The sequence below is a fragment of the Cryptomeria japonica genome, chromosome 10, assembly GCF_030272615.1.
Source record: "Cryptomeria japonica chromosome 10, Sugi_1.0, whole genome shotgun sequence".
Lineage (NCBI taxonomy): Eukaryota > Viridiplantae > Streptophyta > Pinopsida > Cupressales > Cupressaceae > Cryptomeria > Cryptomeria japonica.
The window spans coordinates 897,420,067-897,447,457 of record NC_081414.1 but is presented as its reverse complement, the minus strand read 5'-3'; the positions used below and the strand labels follow the sequence as shown (position 1 = coordinate 897,447,457).

Genomic DNA, 27,391 nt, shown 5'->3' with positions numbered 1-27,391 from the left:
TCTTCGGCAACGTAAGGCCCCTTGATGACACAGCAAATCACAACGACCACTGGTGCTTATCCACACGTAGAGACCCTACTTACAAGAACATTGGAGTCATCCTAACTGATCCTTCTTGCGAATCTTTAGCAGTTAGCGACTTTATTCAAGAGAGGATAAGATGCCTTTGGGTATTTTATTCTGTGTATGATTGTGTACAAAATACACGTCAACACATAGATAGGAGCCAAAATCAGAGAATATATTATAGTTCAAATAAGAACTGATTCCCCTCTGTTCAAGCTTGAGACAATTAGATGGGTGAATAAGAAGAATGAGAGGAGAGGATGTGTGTTTTGCACCACAGAAGCAGTGGAAACAGAGAAGCATTTCATCATATAATGGCCAATGTATGAGGACATTTGGTTCAGGTGTATAAAGCCATTGCAGGTAGACCCAATATTGGAGGCTATTTGAAAGGATGAGGATAAGGAATATTGTAAAATAGTTGATTCAAATCAAAAGAAGAAAAAACAAACTATTTACTCTGTTCTCAAATTCGGCAACATTGGGTCTGTAACTTTTGTGGTTCAACTTAATTAAAATCACTCACACACAAAATATACAATCATAGAGATGTCACGAGTCATTGTTAAAATGAGCGCATGAATGATCTAAACTATCTTTACAAATATAAACTTATCTTTCTGATAATAAAATATTCATTATTTTAACTAGTGTCCCATAATGTAGAAGAAATAACCACTTTCATAATAACTTGGTAGAGAGCATGTTGAGCACATGTAAGTTGGGAAGCAAAAGACGAACATTAAATGAAGAAAACTGAAATAACTGCTAGGGAACAGGTTTTTGTGCTCTTGATATAATATAAACTTCTAAGATCTATTCCTTTGCAGTTTGACATATGTGCATCTTCATGATCAGACAAGCAAAGAAACTATTCACATATGTAGGTATGCTTCAAACAACATGGATGCCTGCAAGTAGTAACATTAAATGAAGAAAACTGAAATAACTGCCAGGGAACAGGTTTTTGTGCTCTTGATATAATATAAACTTCTAAGATCTATTCCTTTGCAGTTTGACATATGTGCATCTTCATGATCAGACAAGCAAAGAAACTATTCACATATGTAGGTATGCTTCAAACAACATGGATGTCTGCAAGTAGTCAAGACATACTCGAGGCTGCATTGGTAAAATAGACTAATAATACTATCATGCATAAATGCTTAACTTGTAGATATCTAACAAGCAAAATAAAACTTGCATGAGAATATTCGCATTTATGACTATATGCTTGCAAGGCACTGTGTGGGAGGGAGGGGATAGTCATAGACTGTATCTAATTTTCATAATAGTAACTAAGAGTTGTGCTCTTTCGCAAGCATCTGTTCTGGACGTTTAGCATCCTCCTTAGAAAAGACAACACTGATCTGATGCCCACAAATAATTTGATTATTCATATGGTGTTTGGCTTCTGCAGCATCCTCAGCATTTCTGTACTTAACAAATCCAAAACCTGTAGGTTTTCTGCAAGGTCAGTCAACATAAATTGTGAGTTGCTAGTATAGAATATCCATATGCATTGTACTTTGTAAATTCTATTCGTAAAATAAAATTCATTGCAAAGAGAGTTTTAAAAGTAAAAAAATTAAAGCAATCACACTCGTGTTTAAAAATTAAAATAAAATATGTCTAAAGATCACACTCATTGTAACTGGGCAGCATATGGATATGATTGACATGTTGGCTAAATTTCAATCTCCCCCAAAAGCAATTAAACACACGCACACAAGGGGTGGATGGGGTGGCATTCAATGCTTGAAGCTCTTCTTATTGATAATTATTTGTCTAATTTTAGGGACTACAATAGATTTTGGTCTACTACAAAAGGCTGAAACAATAAGCGGAAGAGTGCTAAGGGAGATAGATTTTGTTTAGCCACCATAAATTTCTATTAAAGACTAAATGGTTCAACATGAACACAGTTTTCTTTTTCATGGAAAATTGTCTTCTACCTCTATCTATAAGGATTTATAGAACTAGAGATAGAGCTATTCATCAGTTGCTGTTAGTTCTTTATATTGGAGATTACTCTTCTGGAGTAAAGAACAGTGGCAAATTTATAGAAACTGCAATTCTGAATATGGATTGTATACGTTGCATATACAGATTGGACTGAATGCATCATAGAATCATAAGAATAGCATTTTAATTTTGTTTTCTTGAAGCCATAGTGATGATTATATGGTGTGGAATCTATGGCACTAGTTATTACATTATTATGTGCTGAACAAAACTTCTCCCTTATCTAGATTCTAGAATGTGGTCACAACCATACAAACAACTTTAGGAATAGCATTAAGTATTTACTGCTTAATTACTAGAATTTAAAAGAATCAAATGTTCATCCATCATCTCCAGATATGATATAAATGTTAGTATTAGATCAATATTGATTAATGTTAGCATTATAGGTAATATGTTAGTATTATGGGGTATATGTTAGCTTTATATTTATTATTATTTTGATCACCCGGCAGGACTGGTGCTCCTCCCCATCCATGCCCCTGATGACCTGAACGTTTCTGGTGGCGGTGTCATTAGCACATTGTTGTAAGTTGTCTCATGTAGGTTGTATGTTGTTGGGAGATTGTTCCTATATGATAAGGTTGGTTGTTTCATTTATTGGCTTATATAATAAGCCATTACACAATGTAATATTCATTCGTTCAGGAATATAATGATAATATGGTATCAGTGCCATATCGATAGATCTGTGAATTATTCTAGTGCTGGAGCAACAATAATCATTATATTCCCTCTGTAGAATAGGAGGTAACTAAGTGCCTGGCAGTGGTAGGAAGGACTTGGAGCTGAGTGAACTGGGTGCTGGAAAAGGTGTTGGATCTGTAGAATTGTCAAAGACTTTGCTGTATTTCCCTATACATTATCTTGGAAGGGTGTAAGAATAGAGGACTGCTATTTGGACTGCAGTAAAGGTGTGCGACAGTAGTGAGGCAATCATTTTTTTGACATTAGTCTTGTTCGACATTATAGTTCACAGCTTCAAACCGTCCAAAATAATATTAGAGGTGTGGGAGATCAGCTTGCATTTTGTGAGATCAAGATTTGTTGAGATCGGCAAGGCATGAGGGTGATAGAGAGGAGTCATGGGAAGTTCCTTTGTGGACAAGAGTAATTATTTAGTTTAATATGAATTTTTAAAAGTTTATAAAGATTTAGGATTTCGTCAAATCATATTCTATAAAGTTCAAAATTTATATTCCTAAACATTTCCTCGTTGCCCTAGAAATAGTGTTAGTTTTGTATCTTCTAGGAAGGAATTTTCATTTGAAAATTGGTCACATTTTGGATAGTAACCCTATAAAGATCCCTATCAATTTTATTTTGCTGCACCATTTCTAGTCTCCAATTTTAATTGTTATGGCAATTTGCTTGAAAGATATTGTTGATTTAATATCTTTTAAATTGAGAGGAATTTTCTCCTAAAAACTTGCCACGTTGTTTAATGAAGCCCAAAGCATTCTCATAATGTGATTTTATTCCAGCTCTAATGGATCTCCTGATTTAATTGTTTTAGTCAATCCTAAGTCTAATGTAGTGTCCTAAAATGGTAGGAATCCAAACTTTTCTTTTGCCCGACTCTCAAAAGTTGACAGGAAATAATTATAGTTTATGAAGTCATAAATACCTACCATTTGTAAGTTTAATAATCTTGATCAAATTGTGTTAAACAAGGAGGCAAGACCTGAAGATAATCCAGAGGACTATGACAAAAGACATAAAGAAGCGTTAATGCTTCTAAAATTTTCCATTGCCAATGCATTAGTGCTAGAGGTTAGAAATGCCATTGTAGCTTCTGCATTATGGAAGAATCTCAAAACAAAATATCAAGCGTCAGTGATTGGGAGGGCTTTGTATTTAAAAAATCTTTTGCTTTCCACTAAGTTGTATGAAGGAAGATCTATTTTTTATCATCTCTTGCAGTTGAAGGGTCGTAGCGATCAAGTAACACCCACTGAAAAGCTGGTAGATGATTAGAATTTGGTTGTATTGGTAGTGCACAGTTTGCCATCATCATTTGATTTATTTGTTGAGTACTTGCACCTAACTGTAGATGTCGGTGATCAAAATTGTAATTTCCTAAATCCGTAGAGGCAGGTCTCTTCCTGAGTGCTAGGGGTGTCAAACTCAGGGCAAAGCAACAATTTTATGTCCAGGCAGGGCAACTTTGGACCAATTGCTAAGGTTGGTGAGACCTTCAACTCTAGGCTCAGCTAAGCTTGAGAGAATGTTCCAGAGGTATCCTAAATAGGTTTATACATCAAATAAAATGTAATATGACAACAACAATCAATAGCTATATCTGATGTACATTTGACCCCTATATCTAGCACTAGGTCAAGACAAACAAACTAGCTACATACTACCTCTATTAAGTTGATATAACACCTTGCACATGCATCGATAAATGACAGCATTTTCATAATCCCTTAAGATAATTTCATTTGACATTACATACAAAACAGCCAGGTGTAGGCATATTGGACATGATCTTTTGATGATTTAGCTGTTAGGTTTGCTTGATATTGTTGCTTGGTTTATACTTTATACTGCTGAATCACGAATAGCATGTATATCTAATTTCTACTCCCAATCTTTTGGTTAATGATGTTTTTAGTTTAGTTACATGGTAGATCATAACTATTAGGACCAGTGCCTATCCATTGGGTTGCTAGTTTGAGTACATCACTAGGAACAACAAATCAAAATTAGGAGTACAAGTTGTGCATACATATACACCTTAGAATATGGTTTCAAACAAATGAATCTTTTTTGTTACCCATCCTAGACTGTTGAAACTCATGTGTAATGAAAAAGAGACTGTTACAAAGCTTGTAATGACGTGGAATGTTGCTGCATTTAACTAATCTTTGATTTGCAAGCACACCAGCAAATGTGGTGAGGTGAGATCCTAAGCTGGAACTTCCTACAAGATCTACAAATAGAATTTTGAAGACATTCAATTAAAAGAATCATCTACAAAACAAATCTTCTGGTGATTTACAAACATTTGTTGCTCTAATGGTGTATGGATTTTAAGGGATTAAAACCCTATAAAATTCGTAGGCTTGTAGTCATGTGGAGAGTAAAATGGCTGACTGACTAAATATCAATTTTAACAATATATTATGGATTTTCAGTGTTTTTTTTTCCAAACACTTGCAAGAGTTGGGATGGATTCAAGAAATCATGACTTCGCATGTTTGAGTTGTCAAAAGCCATGGATGTGGCATGTGAAATTCCTTTAGATTCGTGGGACTTTGAAAATGAGCAGTAGAGATCAATTGTGGGTCAATTTGGGAAGTTGGAACCCCAGCTACCACATTTATGGCAGCATGGTGACCCTTGTTTCTTTCAATCATATTTGTATGTTTAAGTGTGTCATTAGATTAGAAGTGTTTTTTGGGTGGGAAAGAATGAACTAGTGGATGTAAAGTCAAATTTGATATTAATGGAGTTGTGGGCATGCTATGATGGTAGGTAATCATGTATCATGAGGGTTTTGTGTTGAAATTGGTCATTTGGTAGACCATTGGGTCTAGTAGGGACCTTGGAATGAAGACTTGGGCACTCACGTGCTTGGCAGGGGTTTGAGTCTTAGAAGGACTTGAGAATCATGCATTGAATGAGCCGAGAGAGGAAACACGCGTTTTTTGGGTGGGAAAGAATGAACTAGTGGATGTAAAGTCAAATTTGATATTAATGGAGTTGTGGGCATGCTATGATGGTAGGTGATCATGTATCATGAGGGTTTTGAGTTGAAATTGGTCATTTGGTAGACCATTGGGTCTAGTAGGGACCTTGGAATGAAGACTTGGGCACTCAAGTGCTTGGCAGGGGTTTGAGTCTCAGAAGGACTTGAGAATCATGCATTGAAGGAGCCGAGAGAGGAAACACTTCAGGAATTGGGAGGTAGGAGGCAGAAGTGAATCAACAACAAGGAGTCAAGAAGAGGGGAACTTTGGTAATTGGGTCTTAGGAAGGAGTTGGAACTTTGGATATAAGAAGATGGAAAGTCCCCCTAAGGGTTCAAAGTCCTGGGATATGGATGGATGATCAAGATCTAAAGGGAACAAAGGAGTATGTTAGGGTTTTGAAGTTCTCAAGAACTCCAAAAAAGGGAAAGTGGGGAAGGGAACACTAGGAATCAGGATAGAGAAGAGATTTGGAATGTGAATTGAAGATCAAAGAATAGGAGCTAGGGATTAGAGTTTGGGCATACCAATACCCTAATAAGAAGTTCAAAAGTTTAACAAGAAGGGCTAGAGAATTAGACTTGGAAGGAAAAACATGTTGGGACAAGGAAATCTGAAAGTCCAAGAAGGAACAAAGGAAAGTAGACTTTGGTAGAGAGACAGTCGAAAGGGGTACTCCAAAACACTTAAAGTTCAACATTTTACAAAAAATTTGGATAAAAGACCACAAAATCCTTCAATATTAGAATGTTCCTGGAATTTGGCAATGGCAAGCATGGAATAGGCACAAGGGGACCAAATAAGGGGAACAACTAGGCAACATTGGCAAACAAGGACCCATCTAGGATTTTTTAGATTGATTAGCAATAGTGGGTCAAATAGGGTCAAGACACAAAGGGATGGGACTCAAGTAAATTTTTGCATTGCATGTTTGAGTACCAACATGGAGACTCAAGAACTTGGAATCATCAATATTTCTCGATGCTCAGTAAGATTGGTGTATGGGCTTCGATCCATTTAGGAAAGTCAAAATATATGCATAGGGTGTCAAAATGGCCAAACAAAGTTGACATCTATTTGATATCGATAAGCCATGGCTAGCCAAAAGGGTTTTAGATTTATTACTTGTTGATTTGCATGGTCCCATGAAGACTCCTTTATTGCTCGATCTAAAATATTTTTTTTAACTTGTTGAATTTTCAAGAAAAATGTGTGTTTATTTTTTAAAGAATTGGTCAGAAAATTTTCCCAAATTTGTGGCATGGAAAGATTTTGTTGAAAAACAAACAAGACAAGACACAGAGATTAGATAATGGAGGTGAATTTATCTTTGACTAGTTCAAAGAATTCTGCAAGAAGGAAGGCATACATCACTAGTAGACTACTCCATACATGCCATAACAAAATGGAGTTGTGGAAAAGAGGAACATGGCATTTATGGAGACGACAAGTTACATGGTGTGTCGAACAAATGTGCCATATAGCCACTAGGCAGAAGCAGTGAATACAACAATCTATATCCTTGTAGTCCTTGTAAAGCCTTGCAAAATATCTTTTCCGAGGAAACATTGTTAGGCATAAAACCTTTTGAAAGTGACTTTTGAGTTTTTGGGCTTTCGCACACATTCCTATGGAAACGAGAACTAATTTAGAAGGAAAAAAGCAAACCATATGTGTTTGTTGGCTATAGTGACCAATTCAAAGCATACAATCTACTAGATATATGTACAAACTAAATTGTGATCAACAAAGATATTATAATAGACGAGAAAATATCATTCTTTTTAGTCTATGTTGTAGGGTTCTCCCCCTGGTAGGCTAGGTATTGGTTCTGTTCGAACCCGGTTTTGGTCTTGGTCTTGTTTCAAAATTATTATTTTGATATTGAACTTGGAGTATATGATGCTATGATTACTAGTTTATTGTGGTTTTGTTGTTTAGTTGTTTTATATGATGCCATGTGATATTCTAATCTTAATTCACGCTTCTAGGCTACACACACACACACACACACACACATTACATTGTTTATGTACTAACAAACCCAAAACCCATTTTCAAATTTTGCCGAACCGGCGAATTGGGTTCTTGAACTTGAACCCGGACCAGCAACTTAGTTTTTAGTTAATGGTAATTCTTTAGATAGTAGTGTATGAAGAATTTCTCCTTAATTTGGAACAAGTTTTACTACTAAAATCAAACAAGAAACATTAGAAGCATCACATTCAGATAGGGGATTAGTTGGAGGAGTAATGCCTAGCCTTCACACCAAAATCAAGTGAGCCAACAAAAGAGACTAAAATAGTACTATACAACGATGAAGGCTGTTTGGGAGGATGAATTTCTAAAGGCAATGTAAGGTCAATCTAAATGTTCATGAAAACAACTTGTGCAAGGTGAAGGCAATTTTTTCTCTAACTTATGTTGTTTCATATATATTTGAGCCTAGTACATTTGTAGAGGCTAAAGGGGAGTTTGATTGGGAAGCTTCCATGAACGTGGGGTATGATGCCTTGATGATAAATAAGACTTGGGTGTTGGCAGCATTGCTCCCAATAAAGAATCCATTGGGTGCAAATGGATTTCGAAAGTACAATGTAAATTAGATGGTTCTTTGGACAAGTACAAAGCTTGTCTTATTGCTAAAGGATATGCATAGTAGGAATGGGTAGACTATGAAGAGACATTTGCCCCTACTATAAAAATGGTAACCTTTCGGTTGGTCATCTCCATTGCTGCTCAATTTGGATGGAAGGTATATTAGATGGATGTCAAAAGTTCCTTCTTGAATAAAGGTATGGATGAAGAGATTTACATGACTCAAGCAAAGAACATTTGGTTTGCAAGTTGGAAAACTCCTTGTATTGACTTAAGTAGGCTCCTCAAGCCTGGTATTTTAAAATTGGTCACCATCTTAGAGATTTTAATCTAAAAAAAAAGCTATTTTGGAACTTATCTATGTCAAGTAGGTAGTGGTGGTTTAGTGATCTTGATTGTCTATATTGATGATCTTGCCATCATCGAAAGCAATGCTATTCTAATTGAATACGTAAAACATGATGTATATTTTGTTTTTAAAATGATAGAGCTAGGTTTTTTTTCACTATTGTTTAGGTGTAGACGTTTGTCAAACTGATCACAATTTTTTGTATTACAATCTAAGTATGTTGAATGATAAAATGCAATCCAACATTTTAATGTATGGAAGATGGGATGAAGCACTCAACCAACATTGTTTCATCATTGGTCAATGAAATAATGTTTCAACAATTGGTTGGTAGAGTAATTTCTTGGCAGAGCAAGCTATAAAAACATAGTTCCCATATCCTCCATTGAAGCAAAAATATAAGACAGAGATTTGTATATGTTGTGAGGTAATGCAGTTAACAAGGATATTATTAGATATTTATTTGGATCAAAGCACACTGACCTCTCTTTTCTGTGATAGCCAAAATGTTCAAAATGGTAACAATGTAGTCTATTTTTCTACAAGTAAGCGTATTGAAGTCAATCACCGTTACGTTCACCAATTGGTTGATATGTCTTTATTATTGTCTTATAGAGGAGTAGATTGTAGATGTAATGAGTCATGACTAAACAACTTGGTAAAGATATCTTTGTCAAGTTTGGGGATAAACTTGGAATTGTATTTGGTTTAGTCATTAGGGTTACTATTAGATTAATATAGATTAATTTCAGTAGTATAGGATATATGTTAGCATTATGGGGTATATTTTAGTTTAATATTTGTTATTATTATGCTATCATTAGCACATTTTTGTAAGTAGTTTCATGTAGGTCATTGCAAGATTCTTTCAAAAATGTCAAATTTCGTACACACTTGCAATTTTCATGTTAATTTATGGGCATGCTTTAGTGTTTGTATGTTAATTTATGGGCATGCTTTAGTGTTTGTAACCTTGATCATGTTTTTAGGGTCGTTTGGCCCATGCCTTAGCCTTTTCCCATTTGTGGTGCCAAATTGTTTTTACTTTTTTATGTTTTATCAATTGTTTTGTGTAAACCAATGTGTCTCACATACTTACCTCATGCTTCTGTGGTGTTTTAAGCTTTCATAAACACGTTGTACTTGGTGCCAACATCCCCTATCATTTTGTCATACAACATTTGTTTCTATGTGCTTTTGCCACCTTTTCTTAAGTAGCTAGGTTTTGTAAATGCCCTGGTCAAATCCCAAGGACTAGTTTAGTTTTCAAACCTCGTTATATTCCCTCCAATCTTCATTTTTGAATTTATCTCGTGTAATCTCTCAATCTATCAACTTTGAAGCTCTCTCTTGCAACTCTTGAATTTTTGGAAGCTTCCATGTGGTCTACCAATGATATTATCAATATACTAAAGGTATTATTGAGTACTACACTCTCTAGCTTGGGTTTCATTGGCATGTTTGCTTCCTTATTTGCTACCTCACAACCTCTTACCACACCTTATCATTCCCGCAATCCACACTCACTCAACATCTTAGCCTCATCTCTTCCCATTGGCTTTGAGGCACCCTTTTGGAAAAGTACAATGGCAACGACAATCCACAAACACATGTATTAGAGTTCACTACATTGTGTAGCTATTTCATTTTCTAGGAAATGTTGCTAGCAAAGCTACTTTTGTGGTTGTCGAAAGACATTGCATTGGATTGGTTTTTCTCCCTATCCAATCATTTCAATTTTTCTTTTGAGCAACTGGAAATTAATTTCTTTAGCAATATCAATTTAACATTGGCCCCCAAGTCACGTTAACTAACATGGTGCACTAGAAATAAGGTGCCAATGAAAAAGTAACAAATTTCATCTTTCACTACGAATCATCAGTCTCACAGATTCTCTATGCACTCCTCAATTCAAATATGTGGATGATTTCGTAGGAAACGTTCAACCTCTAATTTGGTATTGAGAGATATCCATCATTTCTCATCTATGTACAAGCTTGTGTGATTTTACCAATAGACCATTAGCTAGTTTGGGAGACCTTCTACCTTGGTGGCTCCTACTTATTCATTAGGGCCTTCTACATCATTTACAATTTTTTGAAAAAAGAACAATGATTACTTTAATGATTTGATTCAAAAAATACAATTGCCACTATCATAAATAGTATCAATATAGCCCCACCTTCTTCCTCGATGATGGTTTTATTTGTACAATCATCATTTAGTTGCCATTTTATAGAACTTTTTGATTCTTAAAAATCTATCCTTAAGCATCTCCTTTCTAACAATCTAGAGCACCTAGCAACTACTCATTCCTTAGACACAAACCTACCTCTTCCTAAGAGCTATGAGTCAAAGCCTTATGTCAATTCCGTTGTGAACTTGGACGTGCAAAAAATGCATACATTTAATTCAAGATTGAATTGACTATAGAACTATCTAGGTAGCAAGCATAAATGCCAAATAAATCAAAATATCCACATCTATACCAATCCACCCCCACAATATAATTCTACCAACTTCATTGATTTTACTCCACATCACCATCTAGACCTCCATTGCATTCCCACCCCTCTTGTGGTGGATACTGACTTGCTTCCTTCTTTGTCACCATATTCTTCTATGTTGGGCATGTTGGATATTTGATCCCCATTCCCTTAGCTCCAAATTTACTCTAATCCCATCATCTCCTCTCATGCCAATGTGCTTGTTGGTGTATGCAATGTTCCTTTATATATAAATGCTTAAGTAAACTTGAAGGTCGTTTGCGATACCCTAGTTGACGTAGTTAATATGGTGAATGTAGTCATAAAGGAGATTCCCTACGTTCACTAGCTGCATAGAGATATCTATGATCCCTTTGACATCTATGTGCGCACTCATGATGACCTTTCTACTTCAACCATGGATTCCATTACTGTTTTTGTCTAGGTTGGACCAGAAACCCTAAATATTCCTTTTTGTGTCATTCCTTTTTTGGGATTCATTTGTGTTCTATTGGGCTATCCATAGCTCATTGGGATGTGGCAATTGCCTCCGTTGTCCACTAGTGTCTATAGTTTCCCTAGAATGGTGAGTACACACTATTTCTCATAGTGAGTTGGGGTAACATCTCACTTGATTGTTTCTAGCCTACCTCTCTTGGTCCTCTTTGACCAAGTATCGATTTTCTTTTTTAAGTTTTATCAGAAATACAATATGAGTTGGATTCCTTATTTTGTTTCATCATCTACTTTGCTTGTCTCACTTGTGGTCACTTGACCTTGATTAGTTGTTATAGTTCCTCCTCTGGTCCTCCTGATAGGCCGAGGAAAGCAATGTATGTTGAATGATCCTCTCCTACATCTTAGGCATGCATTCAACAAAACCAATCAGCTAGGTTGCGAAAGCGTCAATGTCATTTTGTTGCTCATACTATTCATGATGAACTTCACCTGAACCTCCACCTTCTGTGTTTTCATATTCCTTAGGAGCCTAAGGAGAAACAATCCAAAAGGATCTAAGTATTCTTGGTTCCTTCCATTGAGCCTCCCTTACTCCCACAAATCCTTGACCAATCCCCGTTTTCTAAGCCTCTTGGTCTATTAATGTGAGTGATATATCTAGTGCCACCCCTTCCTCCCTTGTCCCTTTCAACCATGTTTGCCACCAAATTTTTTCAAACCATTGCCCCTTTACCTTAGATATTAACATCCCTTGACCACCTCCTAAATATCTCTGAATGCTACCTACCTCACCTTTTGTTGATCTTAGCCTAATCCCATCTCACCACCTCTCAACCTTTTGCATTAGTTCCCCTTAACATGGAGGGCCCTCCACCTTAATCTACTACTATTGCTACTGTTCACATTTTTGTTGCTAGTAAGGAGAAATGACTGGTTCCATATTTTAACTTTGACTCACTGGCACTTTCTTCAAAGGAGTGCTTGTTTTACATAGTCGTGGAAATATTGACATTGTCAATGCTGACACAATCCTTGATACTTGCCCTGACAATGGATGCTACAAAGGATTTTCTTCTTCTTGTTGTTCCCCAATGTTTCGTTGCAATTACTTGTGCTCATGCTATTCTTATGTTAATTCTACCACCTAGTAGTCCTTTATTTCCATTGAGCTAGAATGGGAACAAGACAACTTGTTGGAGCAGAATGAGTAGCATTTTTGTTCTATGTGTATATGTATTTACTTAACATCTCGTTTGATTTTCTTTCTTTTCTACTTAGGTACTCTAATTGTTGATTCTTTGTTTGCCCCCATGAGGGACCCATGTTTCCCTTGTTGACACATGGATATAGGAGAACCCCAATGTTGTGACATTCTTTTGTTTGTGTCTACATTCCATCTACTTGTTGTTTACTTGTATTTTTGTGTATTTTGGGGATGATGTAAAGCATTGGTTACATTTATGTCTCTTCCATGTTGACTCAAAAATTTATTTGTTTATTTGTAGTGTGCCATTCCTCCGTTGTACTTTTAGTTATACATGCTTGGGCTATAATGACAATTCAGTCCTTATTCCCTCATTATTATTCTGATATGTGCATACTGACCCCAAGCATGTAGATCCCTTTTAATACCTTTGTGTGATGTTGCCTATTGCTATGTGACATTGTTTCTTTTCTCAATGTCATTCATGAGCACAATTTCAAGTATATTATGTTTGGAACATCATCTTTTGTGCCTTTCCTTAGGGTCATCTCTTTCTCCTTGGTGACTTTAGGAGGCCATGTGTGTGTGTGTGCACTTTGTAGAGATCTTTCAACTTTTTGTCCCTTTTTTCCTCAAGTCAATTGCATACTACTAGTTTATACAATTATTTTAAGGCGGGGGCATACTTTGCACTTTCACATGTGCATCCCCATAGATGCAAACACACATTGTTGGCACGCTCCCTATAGTGTTGGTAGCTTGTGGTACCAAGTACCAAGAATTGCTTGGATTGCCCACCCCTATCAAGATTACCTAGCAATAGAGCATGCTGGTCTATATAATACTTGGTATTATAATTGAATATGGGCCACCTAGCAACAAAGTATGCTAGTTTGTGTCACACATATCTATTACTCTTTATGGGCCATCTAGCTACAAAGCATGCTACTTCTTGCGATCCATAGAAAGTATGGTATAGTTCCTAGCAACAAAGCATGGTAGACCTTGAACCATACTTGGCATTTTTTCTAACAACGGACTATGTTGGGATTATGTTTTCCATTTTCTGGCAACATAACATGCTAGAAAGTGCTTGGTTTTTCCTTCTTATTTGTGTATTTCTCATATGTTTCACTTATTCATGTTTCCTTTTGATATGTTAATGTTTCTGAATTAGATTAAATATGATTTGCTAACATTATTTTATTGCAGGTTATATTTTTCTAATCTTTCTATTTCGCAAGTTTTGTTATTCTAACATTGCTTATTGTGCAATTTTTTGTTGTTTAACATATTTGTTTTGTAGGCTTAGCCTAGGGGCATATTTCCTTTGCTTGGAGAGCTCTTTCCATCCTCTATAGTATCTTTTTAATGGCGATAAAACTTTTCACTTAGTGTTATCATCTTGCTAAAATGGGGCAACACTGTTGCTATAAATTGTATCACCTTGCAATTTTCACATTATCTTTTGGGCCGGTTTTAGTGTTTATAACCCTTACCATGTTTTGAGGTTCATTTGGTTCATTCCTTAGTCTTTTCTTAGTTCCAAATTATGTTTATGTTTTGTAAGTTCTTTTTTGTAAACTAGCACCTTTTTTGCACCTACCTCAAGTTCTCTAGTGTTTCAAGCTTTCAAAAAACCTATTGTGCCAGGACATCATTGCAACGTGCAGACATCCACACAATGTGCTAGTGTCGTCCTATGACATTTTGTTGTACAATGACCATTTATGTGTGCTTTGGACACCTTTTTCTTAAGTAGCCAAGTTTTGTAAATGACTTTGGTCAAATTCCAACGGCTTGTTCAGGTTCCTAGCCTCTTTTTCTTCCCTCCATCTCCATTTTTGAATCTCTTTGAATCTCCTCAGTTTTCCAATCTATCTATTGCAATTTTTGGTTTTTTGGAAACTCTCATATGATCTGCCAATGATATTATTCACATACAGCTTTCTGGAGCACTCTGCAATCCCAGCTTGGGTTTCTTTGGTATTCTTGCATCCTTGAGGACATCTTGCATGTGGCTTTTGTAGATTTTGATCTCTTCTTGGTGTGAGGTGATTGTGAATCCATTTGTGTTTTTTTAGAACTTCTTAGATTTTCATTTCCACTTGACATAATATACACACCAGTCTATTATTTCTTTTAGACCTAGGAGTAATATTTATGGCATTTTATTTATTGCTCTAGTTCTAGATAAACTTAGGCTAAGAGTATACACATTTCTTTGCATCTTTATCATTGGCTACCCTTGGAGGTTAAACAACTAAGATAAGGGCTTGACCATTTGTGGCAAGCTCATAAGTAGCCCCAAACTTTCCTCCTTTTTGCTGTAGGTTTATTGAAAATTAACATATCATGAAGGTTTGATTTCACTTCTCCTATCTTCTCTTTCATTTTGTTTTCCTATTCATTTAGCATTGTTTCACCATTGTCAGAATTTTTGGTATATTTTGTAGTATTGTTGTGTTGGTGTTTCCTCCTTTGTGTGTAGGAAAACTAGAATTCCATATGGGAATTATATTTTTCAATATTTTCAGATGATAGCACATGATCTGGATTACAATGAATCATATAGATGTCTACACATTGCAGCCATGCGTTCGGTAGTCAGCTCCGTCTTTTGTTGCTAGGTTCTTTTCTCCATTCCATTTACAGTTTTGGATTCAGTTTGTTAATTATGTGCACCATTTATCTATAAATCGGTATTCTATGAGCTAGCTCTGTCTTCCTCTTTCGCTTAGTTTAAGAAGGAAAGGAAAAATTTATGCAGATTAGGTTTTATTTGATTTTCTATGATTGTAATAACAGGTCAAATTTTTTAAGTAAAAATAAAAAAACATTTCATTTCATTTAAATTTTGTGTAGATAGTCTAATATGAGATTAGTTTTAAACCTTAAAGGCATTTAGGCAAACAAAACAATTTTTGTACATCATAGTTCCTAAATAATAGGTTTGGTTGTTTCTTTTTTGACCTATGTAATAAGTCATTCCACAATGTCATATGGATCAGCTCAAGGATATAATGATAATAGTTCGATAATTGCTTCAAAGTTTAAACACACTTTTTATATCACTATTATATCTAAATACAATTCTGGTGCATACTCTTCTCAACTAAAAGAAAGTCTGGAAAGACAAAATGCAATTTATAATTTAAGTGAAACAGCCACCTGCAACTACATTGAGTCTAATCAATACTTTTAAAGATTTTGTAACTATATAAACATGTTATAAAGAAATAATCTGAAGTATATTGTTTATGATCATGTAGGGAGATGAATATGAATATTGTCAGAAATTGGGAGACAAAAAGAATAGTTAATGAAAGATTTTGTAACTATATAAACATGTTATAAAGAAATAATCTGAAGTAGATTGTTTATGATCATGTAGGGAGATGAATATGAATATTGTCAGAAATTGGGAGACAAAAAGAATAGTTAATGATGGGATTGAAGGTCCCAATAAGAATAGTTAATTAATGATGGGATTGAAGGTGAGTGGTTGACCACTTTGCATAACATTTCCAATGATATCCCTAGTTGAATAGTTTGAGTCACTTTCTTCATCTATACCATACACAACACAAATATCTAAGTTAGTTCTGGTATGGCTACCGAAACTTGGTATGGTACGACAATTTTTTTCCTTGGGTATGGGTACAAAATATATATATGTATGTATGTACATACATGCACACACACACACACACACATATATACATATACTTACACACACATATACATGTACACATATACATATACTTATACACACACACACATACATATACACATATATATGAATATATTCATATACATATATATATGTGTCTATATATATATATATACGTATATGTATATGTATATGTATATACACACACATATATATACACACACACACATATATTTATACACACACATACAAATATACACACACACACACACATATATATACACACATGTATATATATATATATATATATATATATGTATATGAATATGAATATGAATATGAATACGTATATGTATATGTATATCTATATGTAATATGTATATGTATATATACTTCTATATGTATATGTAAATGTATGTGTATATATAATACACACACACACACACACATATATAGTTGAACTACTTGCCGAGAACTTGGCGGGTAGTTAAGCGAGTTTTTACGTCTTTTACTCGCCATAAAAACTCACTAAGTTAAAAAACTTGGCAAGTTTCTATAAAAAACTTGGCAAGTTTCTATAAAAAACTCGGCTGCATTAAAAAAAGAGGCCCAAACATGTCAAAAAATTATCTACTTTTTTTCAAAACAGTTTCATTCTCTTGATTAGAATATATACATGAAATATAACATTTAAGTATAAGTCTTATACTTCAAGTTATATTTCATGTATATATTGGCAGGATGTTTGAGAGTGGTTTCAGATCTCTAGGAGTTATAATGCAAATTCTAGGTTTTAGAAGATCTTTTAAATTTTCAGATAGTCAAATTTTAGTAATCAGTATGCTCCTATCAACGTTCTCTCGTTCTCTCGATCTCACTCACTTTATTTGCCCCGAATTTTAGACCTATCTATCTCTCTATCACTCTTCCTCTATCCCCCTCTCTACCATTGTCCATCTCACTCTCTTCTCTCTCCCCCAAGATCTAGACCTATCTCTCTACCCCTCTCTTTCTCACCTTCAAACCCCCATGAAGGGGTGCTACCCTCATCCTAATTTTATTTTGTAGGTGCTTGGTGGCAAAGTTGGGGTGGAAATACCCCAAATCTCAAAAAATTTGCCCTCAGAATCTTATGTTAACCTTGTAGTTCATCCAGTTGTGAGTGTAATTGGAGCTTGTTTGAGGCCATCCACACGAAGAAGAGGAGCAAGTTAGCTCAAAAGCGCCTCAATGACCTTGTCTTTGTGCAATATAATCTTCGGTTGCGCATAAAGAAGGTAGAGGAAGCACTAGCTAGTCCAATTGATTTGGATGATATAGATCCTTACAGTAATTGGATATTGCAGGAGCATCCTTCATTGTTTACAGAGGATGACATCAATGATTTGGAGAGGCAGGCTATGGAGGAGGAGGGGGGTGGATTTGGTTTCACACTGGATGACATTGAGGAGGATGAGGAGTCATTGCCAATGCCAGGTGCAACTAGAAGCAGAGCTACATCTAGGATGGAGGATGAGCCATAGCCTAAGCCAGTCATACTGAGCGAGGAGGCACAATCACGACTTCTGGAACTAGACCCTTTAGTTCTACCTCCCCCCTAGTTTTCACTAGAGTTGGGAAGAGGAAGATGTAATTATATTGATTTATTTACTTTTAGTTCTACAAAAACTATAAACTATTTACCATTTTGCTTCCAGCCATCAACATTCTTCATGAGGATGCGATTTTGTACCCACTTTGTGTTTAAATATGTCTAGACTCAGCTTGTTTCTTTTGTGTTCTCATTTATTGACTCATGGGATTCATCTTCTCATTGATTTTTGCAAAAAAATAAATGCATTTCTAATTAAATTTAAGCAATTTTTTAAGTTCCTGAGTTTTTTGCCGAGTATTGGTCGAGTTTTTCACAGAGTTTTTTTTTCGGAGCTTAGCGAGTTTGTGGTTTTGGCGAGTAGTTTAACTATGATATATATATGTATGTATATGTATAGGTGTATGTATTTGTATATGTATCTATGTATGTATGTGTATGTGTGTATGTATGTATATGTATATATGTGTATGTGTATGTGTATGTGTATGTGTATGTATGTATGTATATGTATATGTATGCATGTATATATATATATGTATTTATATATATGTATGTGTATGTATATATATGTATATGTATATGTGTATATATAGACTATCGAGCCTCTTCTCGTGATTAGTCTTTGGGCCTAAATCCAGATTCCTTTAAAATTATATAATATAAAAAATGATACTCGTAATTGCCAATAATTTTTTTTTTGAACACCTCATAATTTGCAAAAATGAAAATGCTCAAAACTCATAATTGAATGATTTGTCAAATTTCAATACATATACATATACATATATATGTATAGATGCATATGTATATATGTACATATACATATACACATACATATATATGTATATATGTATGTATGTATATGTGTGTATATATGTTTGTATGTATGTATGTGTGTGTGTATATATATACACACATACACATACATATAAATATATATGTGATATATACACACACACACACATACATACATACAAACATATATACACACATATACATACATACATATGTGTGTGTGTGTGTGCGTGTATTGTATATATATGTATGTATGTATGTATATGTGTGTGTGTATGCATATATGCATGTATATATATATGTATGTATGTATGTATATGTATGTATAAATAAATACACACACACACACACATATGAAGTGTGATGCATGTTGGTGTACGTTTTATCATTTACCGAACATTAGAATAAAATATCCAAAGATACCCTATCCTCTCTTGAACAAAATCACTACGTGTGCCAAGATTGCGAGAGAGACCACACGACGACTTCGAGTTTTATATGTGCGAACGAACGATTTTGTATTGGATAGTTACCTTGGTTATGTATGTTGAAATACAAGGGGGACTTACGCTTGGCCTATTCAATTCACAATGAAGATCTATCGTTTGGGTTTGGATCATGGACTTCAAGAAAACTGAAAAGGAGATAAGGCTTAGAAATTCTAATCTATTCCTAAGAATTCAAGGGACAGTATTGACTAGGTGACTTCAATAACAACACTTTGCTTCGCCACGCTTAGGACAACTACACAAAGTGAGTGTGATCTTCAAGGGATGTGTTTATGATTTTCATACTCAAAGTAGTAGTTAAATCCTCCACAAAATAAGCTTAGGCTAACTTTACACAATGAACAAAAATCATCTATTCATCAAAAGTATGAGCGGAAATTCACCATAAATCAATACTTATCAAATCTTGCATTCTTCTAACATACATGAAATAAAATCTGAACTATGATGAGGGATAAGAACCATGCCAACTCCAAAATAAGAGAGGTAATCACCATCAATTTGAACAATGCATTACTTATTACTTTGGCAGTTGTAAGCAACAATTACTTATCTCAACATGTTTTGCAACATGCTCCCATGATTTACAAATGAGGGGTGAGCTCAATTTATAGGCTCCCCAATTACAATTCAATGGCCAGGATTGATTTCAAATCAACGGTCGAGATTATAAAATAAAACCCTAATTAGGGTTTGGTACAACCCACCACCCTTCAACCAATGAGAAAATTACATTTGAGGACACTTGTCATTTTTGCTAAATATAAACAAATAATAAAATAGAAGGTTGTTACATTGTGATGTTTGCCCTCTAGAAGCTTCTGGATAAGTCAGGTTCATTGAACCTGGACATGTTGACTTGGAACAATTGAATGTTCTCCTTGAATTCTCTAATTTGTGGTGAAAAATTGCCCAAGTATGAAAATTTGTTTGGAATACTCTTCTTGCCGCCATCTGATCTTGATTGAGAACTTGTCTTTAGGAGATGAAATCCTTCAAGAAATCTGGAATTTCTTTTCATATTTTTACCAAGTCTGAAGACTTTTCTTTCTTGATGCCTTGAAATTCTTTCACGTGCCCTGAATTTGGAGAAGAACTCCCATGTGCCTTTGTCACAATGAAGGAAATTGTAACTTTTTCTGTGAAGTATTTCAATTTTATTTTGTGACACCTTCATGTGAACCTTCCAACACCTAGCCGAGATTTTGACCATTTCAATGCTCAGACACATTTTGCCTATGGATTTGCCTTCAATTCTGGATCTGGCTTGTGCTGAGTAGAACAAACTCCGCCTTTGGACAAGAATTTTATTCATCTTCTCCTTACTTTTCCTCTTTTTTCTTCTTCTTTCTTCCTATTTCTTCTCCAACACTTAGTCAAAATTTGATTCTCTTGGTTGTGGAAAATTCCACACAACCATTTTTCATGTGTCAAACTTTTATTTTCCAACCCGTTCGTTTGTTTGACCCTTGATTTCATGTGCTATCTCTCTGTCAAAAAATATTTTTCCTCTAGCCAATTTTGTCGTTCACCATGGCGAGTTGATCTTCATGTTTGATCTTCAAATCTTAGGCAAATATTTATGTCTGGCTCAGGCATCTTCACATATTCCATTTATGCCTAGGCAACTTGTGTTTTATGCAATTTACCTTAGCAAATTTTATTTTCTTTTGTCATGTCAAAACTCTCCACCTTTCCTTGCCCAGGCGGACTTTGGATAGTCTTAGCCATATTGCTTCTTGGTTTAGGTTGACTTCATGTCTTCTTGGCCATGTTAACTTTCATCTTTCCTTAGGCTGTCACACCTTCAAGCTAGGGCGGACTTGGATGAAGTTTGGACAGGGCGGAGCTTACATCTTCTTGGACATGCTTTCTTTGCCAACTTTGTTTTATTCCTTGCTTTTGATTTTTTGTGATGTCCCCTTCTAATAGTCATCAGTATCAGGTAGATTAGCCTATAAATTTGACCCTCGTAGGCTAATGAGTGTGGACAGAGGGTCTCTTTCAGTTGGTATCTGCTCTAGGATTTAGTATGTTTTGGTTTGGCATCATTTGGACTTAATTTGCTATACTTACTATTTATAGTAAGTCAGAAGCTGATCGAGAAGGACCTTTCTATTTTTAGAAAGAGCATATGGTCACATGGGAAAAAGCAGGATGGACTCTCGTTTCAAATGACATGTCAAAATGTTAAGTATTTTGAGAGTTATTAATATCCAAATTAATATTATATCATTAAATGGCTTATTATAAAGTTATAATTTAACTTTATAATTTCACTTAAAGTTGAGGTTCTAGTCATCATTGGAAGGGGCCAATTATTCAATTAATTTATGGAAGCCTAAGGTAAGGTATTTATTAAAGTATTGGAGTTAATGAAATGTTATTTCATTTAAATGTTTTTTTAAATGCCTTTTGGAGAAGTTTGAACTTCACTATATAAACCTTGGAATGAGAAGTTCGATTCATTATGTTTGATGATTATTTCTCTTGAATATTGTGAGCTTTGGAGTTTGTGGAGAGACAAGGATTTCTTGCAGATTTTCAGAGATTTAGACATTGGAGAACATGCATTCTTCATTGTTGGAGCTGCCTGAGGTTGTGAAATACCAATTGAGGATAGCTTACAGGATTGGCTTCACCCAGAAGTCATCATTGTGCAGATTGAAGGACTGTTCACAAGGTTATTTATCAGATTTAGTGATCATATCATTGGTGTGACTGGGAATATTAAAAATTCATTGATTACTAGCATTTCTGTCAGCATATACAGCAACAAATAACAGTACAGTTTTCAGAAAAAAAGGGCTGCCACATGAAGAGGGTTCGATTTCCATGAAGGAAGTTGCAATAAATTTTGAACACACCAAGAAAGTGAAAAATAAATTGAATGAATGATTCAATAATCGGATGATTACATTGAACGATATACACACGTATATATAGAGGTTACAAGACAATGTTCTATAATTAGAACATAACGTTTAAGTAAAAGATTAAAGAGCTAAAAGCTAAATTAAGCTTAAAAGCTAATTAACTAAAAAGAAAAAGCTAAATGCTAAATAAAGCTTAAAAACTAATTAATTAAAAAGAAAAAGCTAAATGCTAAATAAAGCTTAAAAGCTAATTAACTAAAAAGCTAAATGACCATTAAACAAGGAACTAAATATAGGTGACTAAAATATAATTAAATATTCTAATACCCTCCCTTAATGGTCATGCTATCTATCACACCAAGCTGCCCTCTAAATTTGAGAAACTTTGCCGGGCTCAAGGACTTGGTGAGGATATTTGCAGTCTGATCTTCTGTAGGAATGTATTGCAATATCACTGATCCATCTTCAACATGCTGGCGGATGAAATGACAATGAAGCTCCACATGCTTTGTCCACTCATGGAAGACTGGATTTTTGGCTAATTTTAGATCCCCTTGATTATCACCAAACAAGGGAGTAGGTCCTGGTTGAGACATTTGCATGTCTGCAAGCATACGTAGCCAAATTGCCTCACATGCTGCTTTAACAGTTCCCCGATACTTTGCTTCGGTCGAGGAAAGAGTTATTGCTTGTTGCTTATTGCTGGTCCATGTGACTGCACCTGTACCCAAGCTGAAAACATACCCAGAAGTTGACTTTCCTTCATCAACACAACCTGCCCAATCTGAGTCTGTAAAACCAACCAGCCTAGGATCTTTGCTTCTGCTGTATAGAATGCCAAAATCAGGAGTACCCTTCACATATCTAAGCACACGCTTCGCGGCAACCCAATGTTCAACTTTTGGGGCTAACATGAAGCGAGAAATATAGCTCACAGCATAACTGATGTCAGGTCTAGTGGCGGTGAGATAGATGAGGCTGCCCACTAGTTGCTTGAATGAAGACTCATCCACTACAGGTGAATTTGATTTGGCTGATAATTTGAGCCCTGTCTCCATAGGTGTAGATGCAAGTTTACAATCTTGCATTCGAAACTTATCTAGTAGGCTCTTAGCATACTTTGACTGAGAAATGAATATGTGGCTATCAGTCTGCCAAACCTCTACACCGAGATAATAATGGAGAAGTCCTAAATCTGTCATATCAAAATGTTGACACAAATTCTGTTTGACCTGCATGATCAGATGTGCTGCATTGCCAGTAATGATGAGATCATCAACATAGACTACTAGAAATAGAATATCATCACTAGTATGTTTGACATACAAATTGGGATCTGAAGGACTCCTCTGAAAGCCTTGATCAATCAAGTACTTATCAATTTTGATGTACCATGCACGAGGAGCCTCTTTGAGGCCATAAGAGTGCTTTGACTAGTCTACATACCTGGTGTTCCTTACTGACAACCTTGAAACCTGGAGGCTGCGTCATGTAGACTTCTTTCTGCAAATCACCATTGAGAAAGGCACTCTTGACGTCCATTTGATGGACTTTCCATCCAAATTGAGCCTAGAGAGCGAGGACAAGCCTAATGGTACTCATCTTGGTTGTGGGAGCAAATGTCTCTTCATAGTCGATGCCCTCCTTCTGTGAAAACCCTTTTGCCACCAACCGAGCCTTGTACTTATCAAGACTTCCATCAGCTTTATACTTGACTTTAAACACCCATTTGCAGCCAATAGGCTTCTTTCTTGGAGGAAGATCAGACAATACCCAAGTGTTGTTTTTCAGAAGACTATGTTGCTCCGCTGCCATAGCCTTTTCCCATTCAGGTACACCTTTAGCCTCTGTATATGTTTGAGGCTCATAAATACTGTGAATGTTGGCCATAAGAGCAAAATTAACTGTGTGTTGTTGGCATTTACCTCTAACGGATCTACCCTCAATGAGCTCATCATCATGAAGATCACCAATGGTCTTGGCCCACCACTTAGGCCGGAGAGTAGAAGTACCAACATCTGCTGCAGGATGAAGAGTGACTGGAATATCTGGAGAAAGCTCCTCTGAATGTGGATTGAGAAGATCTTGAAGAAAGTCAGGGGGTGCAATGTCATGCCTGGGAGACCCCACAACTTCAGAGTCAACTAAATCCCTCCCATCAAGTGGAGCTAAGGGAAGACGAATACCCATACTTACAGCCTTTGGAGGGTGATCCTCAGTGCTCAAATCAAGAGAGGAAGGCTGAAAAGGCCCTCTTTCTTCATCAAATACTACATCTCGACTGAATATGAGGTGATTAGTGTCTATATCAACCAGCCGATATGCCTTGTGGTTGTCACTGTAGCCGGTGAACATCAATTTCTAACTCTTTGGATCTAGTTTGGTGCGCGTGGCATCTGGAATCCAAACATAAGTTGTAGAGCCAAAAAATTTCAAATGACTAATTTTGGGCTTCCTGCCAGACCAAGCTTCCTCTGGAGTCATCTTCTTAATGGCCTTTGTGGGAGGTTGGTTCAGAAGCTAGACTGCAGTGAAGACCGCTTCCGCCCAAAAGTGTTTTGACATTTCTATGCTCCAACATAGACCGAGCCATCTCAGTGACTGTATGGTTCCTGCGCTCAACAACACCGTTCTGCTGTGGGGTGTAAGGTGTGGTAAGCTGATGCTTAATGCCATGTGATGCACAAAAGTTGGTGAACTTTGTAGAACAAAATTCCCTTCCATTGTCGGACCGAAGAGTGACTATCTGACAGTTAGACTCTTTTTCCACTAAGGCTTTAAACGTTTGAAACATGGTGAACCCCTGTGATTTTTGCTTAAGAAAATAAACCCACATGCGTTTGTTGAAATCATCAACAAATAATAGAAAATACCTGCATCTAGTGATTGATGGAGTGTTCATGGGACCACAGATGTTTGCATGAACGAGTTGCAAGACCTTGGATGCTCTCCAAGCGTCTCCATCTGAAAACAGAGTCCTATGCTGCTTTCCAGCTTGACACGCTCCACAAACTCCATGATTTTGAGTTTGAATCTCAGGTAATCCTACGACTAGATTCTCTCGAACCAACTGAGAGAGATAGTGGACATTGAGATGCCCATATCGATGATACCAAAGAGTGTTGATGGATGTACTCCTAGTTGCCATGGCGAGCTCCTGAGAACCAGTAGAATCAACAAGTCTATAAAGACCATGATCCTCAATACCAACTGCAATTGTAGTGCGAGTCTCCCTGTCAACAATGCTACACTTGTGCAACCCAAAGACGACATCCAGCTGTGGTGAATGCTGCATAATCTGACTGACTGACAGTAGATTGAGCTTCATACCAGGTACAAAGTATACATTGAGGAATATTAAATCCCTCCCACCAGATGAAATCTGAACGTTGCCCTTGCCGACAATAGTATACTCTTCACCTCCACCAAAGATAACTGAATCAGTGAAAGGCATGTACTCTGTAAACCAATCCCGACGATGTGTGAAATGTCGAGAGGCTCCATAGTCAATGTACCAGGCTGATGATTGAACATCATCAGAGGAGGTTTGGGCCATGAACGCATAGAAGGCAGATTCCTTCTAATCAGGATGCGTGGCAAAATTGGCTTTTTGCTTGGACCCTCCCCGTTTGGATTGTTGGGATGCTATCAATTTCCGGCAATCTTTCACCAAATGGCCATATATATGACAGTAGGAACACTGTAAGCTCTTCTTTTTGGAAGACTGCTGAGGTTGACCTTGACCATGACCTTGTCCTTTCTGCTGGAAGGACGAAGCTTTACCCTTGTACTTATGCAAAGCTGAAGCTGTGAAAGCCTGTTCAGTGGATGAACTAACGCTGCTTCCAAATTGCTGCTTCCATTGATCCTGTTGGAGCAGCTTGTTGCAAAGATCAGGAAACTTCAAATCAACACTAGTAGAGGAGATATTGAGCGTATCGATGAAATGCTTGTAGGATCTGGGAAGGCTTTTCAGCGTGATCACTACCATATCCTCTTCCACCATGGTTCGACTTATAGCTTCTAACTGATCACGGATGTCCTTGATCTTCGTAAGATGTGCCTGGATAGATGACTTCTCATCCATCATGATAGAAAACAATATATTCTTCAGAAAGAAAGCTCGGCTCATGTTGGATGTTTCATGAAGATCCTTCAAAAGATCCCAGATTTCTTTTGCTGTTTTACCTGAAAGCACCTGTGGGACTTGATAATCTGTGACAGAGAGTTTGATAAGCATGACAGCCTCTCGATTCTTCACATCATGTTTGTCTTGATCATCACCTGTTGTTGTAGGACGAGATTCCTTGCCCAAAACAAGCTGATCAAGGCAACGATACTCAAAGATGCTAAGCATACACTGTTTCCAGGTGCTGTAGTTGCGGCCATTGAACTTCTGACTGTGTTCCAACATGATGTTGGTTAATGATGCCATCACGGTAATCGAGGTTGATCAAGGTCAACTAAGTGAAAGCAAGAGACAGAAGAATTTTTTATAAAAAAAATCAGAATAGAAACAGCTGCTGAAAAAATGAAACCCTATAGGAGAATTTTGGCACGCATTCCAAGGCACGAATTTTGAGGTTAGAAAGAAACCCAAAATTTAAAATTTTCTGCACACTTAAAACAACATAAATGGTGCCAAAAAAAAAAGCAAAAATCCCAACGACCACAGAAATAGCAGAAATTGTGAACTATTTTTAAATTCCAAGGCAAATTTGTTGGCACAAAAATTGAGGCACGGAAAACGAGGCACCAAAAAAAATCTGAGACCAACCCAGAAAAGCTCTCGAAAAACCCACCGAGAATCTAAAAACAAAATGCAGATCCGACGGCTCAAAAATCGAGGCACGGAAAACGATGCACCCAGAAAATATTACGACGACCCAGTTGAGCTCTCGAAAAACCCACCAAGAATCTGCAACCAAAATAAAATTTTGACTTGAACAGAAGGGTCAAAACCCTAGTCGAAAATTGCAGAAACCCTAGGAAAATTTTCAACCTGCCAAAAAAAAAAAAAAACTGCACAAAAAGAGAAAAAAAATCTGGTTTTTAAAACAAA

General features: G+C 36.2%; 1 protein-coding gene and 1 long non-coding RNA gene across 6 annotated transcripts in view; one reads left to right on the top strand and one right to left on the bottom strand.

The window, feature by feature from the left end:
- Positions 1 to 27,391, top strand: part of LOC131046362 (uncharacterized) — a 170,948-nt gene that overhangs the window by 57,381 nt on the left and 86,176 nt on the right. Inside the window, exon 3 of one of the 4 annotated variants that reach the window (XR_009105976.2) lies at positions 15,374 to 15,512. This is a non-coding gene — a long non-coding RNA (uncharacterized LOC131046362). Of the gene's footprint in view, positions 1 to 2,546; positions 3,251 to 14,188; positions 14,327 to 15,373; positions 15,513 to 27,391 lie in introns of those variants that run through there. The other 3 variants (XR_009105975.2, XR_009105978.2, XR_009105977.2) reach the window with 3 other exon arrangements.
- Positions 1,008 to 27,391, bottom strand: part of LOC131046355 (serine/arginine-rich SC35-like splicing factor SCL28) — a 121,999-nt gene continuing 95,615 nt past the window's right edge. For both annotated transcript variants that reach the window (XM_059212127.1, XM_059212126.1), the window contains exon 3: positions 1,008 to 1,533. In XM_059212127.1, the coding sequence (XP_059068110.1) occupies positions 1,365 to 1,533 (169 nt within the window). In that variant the 3' untranslated portion in view covers positions 1,008 to 1,364. The remainder of the gene's footprint in view (positions 1,534 to 27,391) is intronic.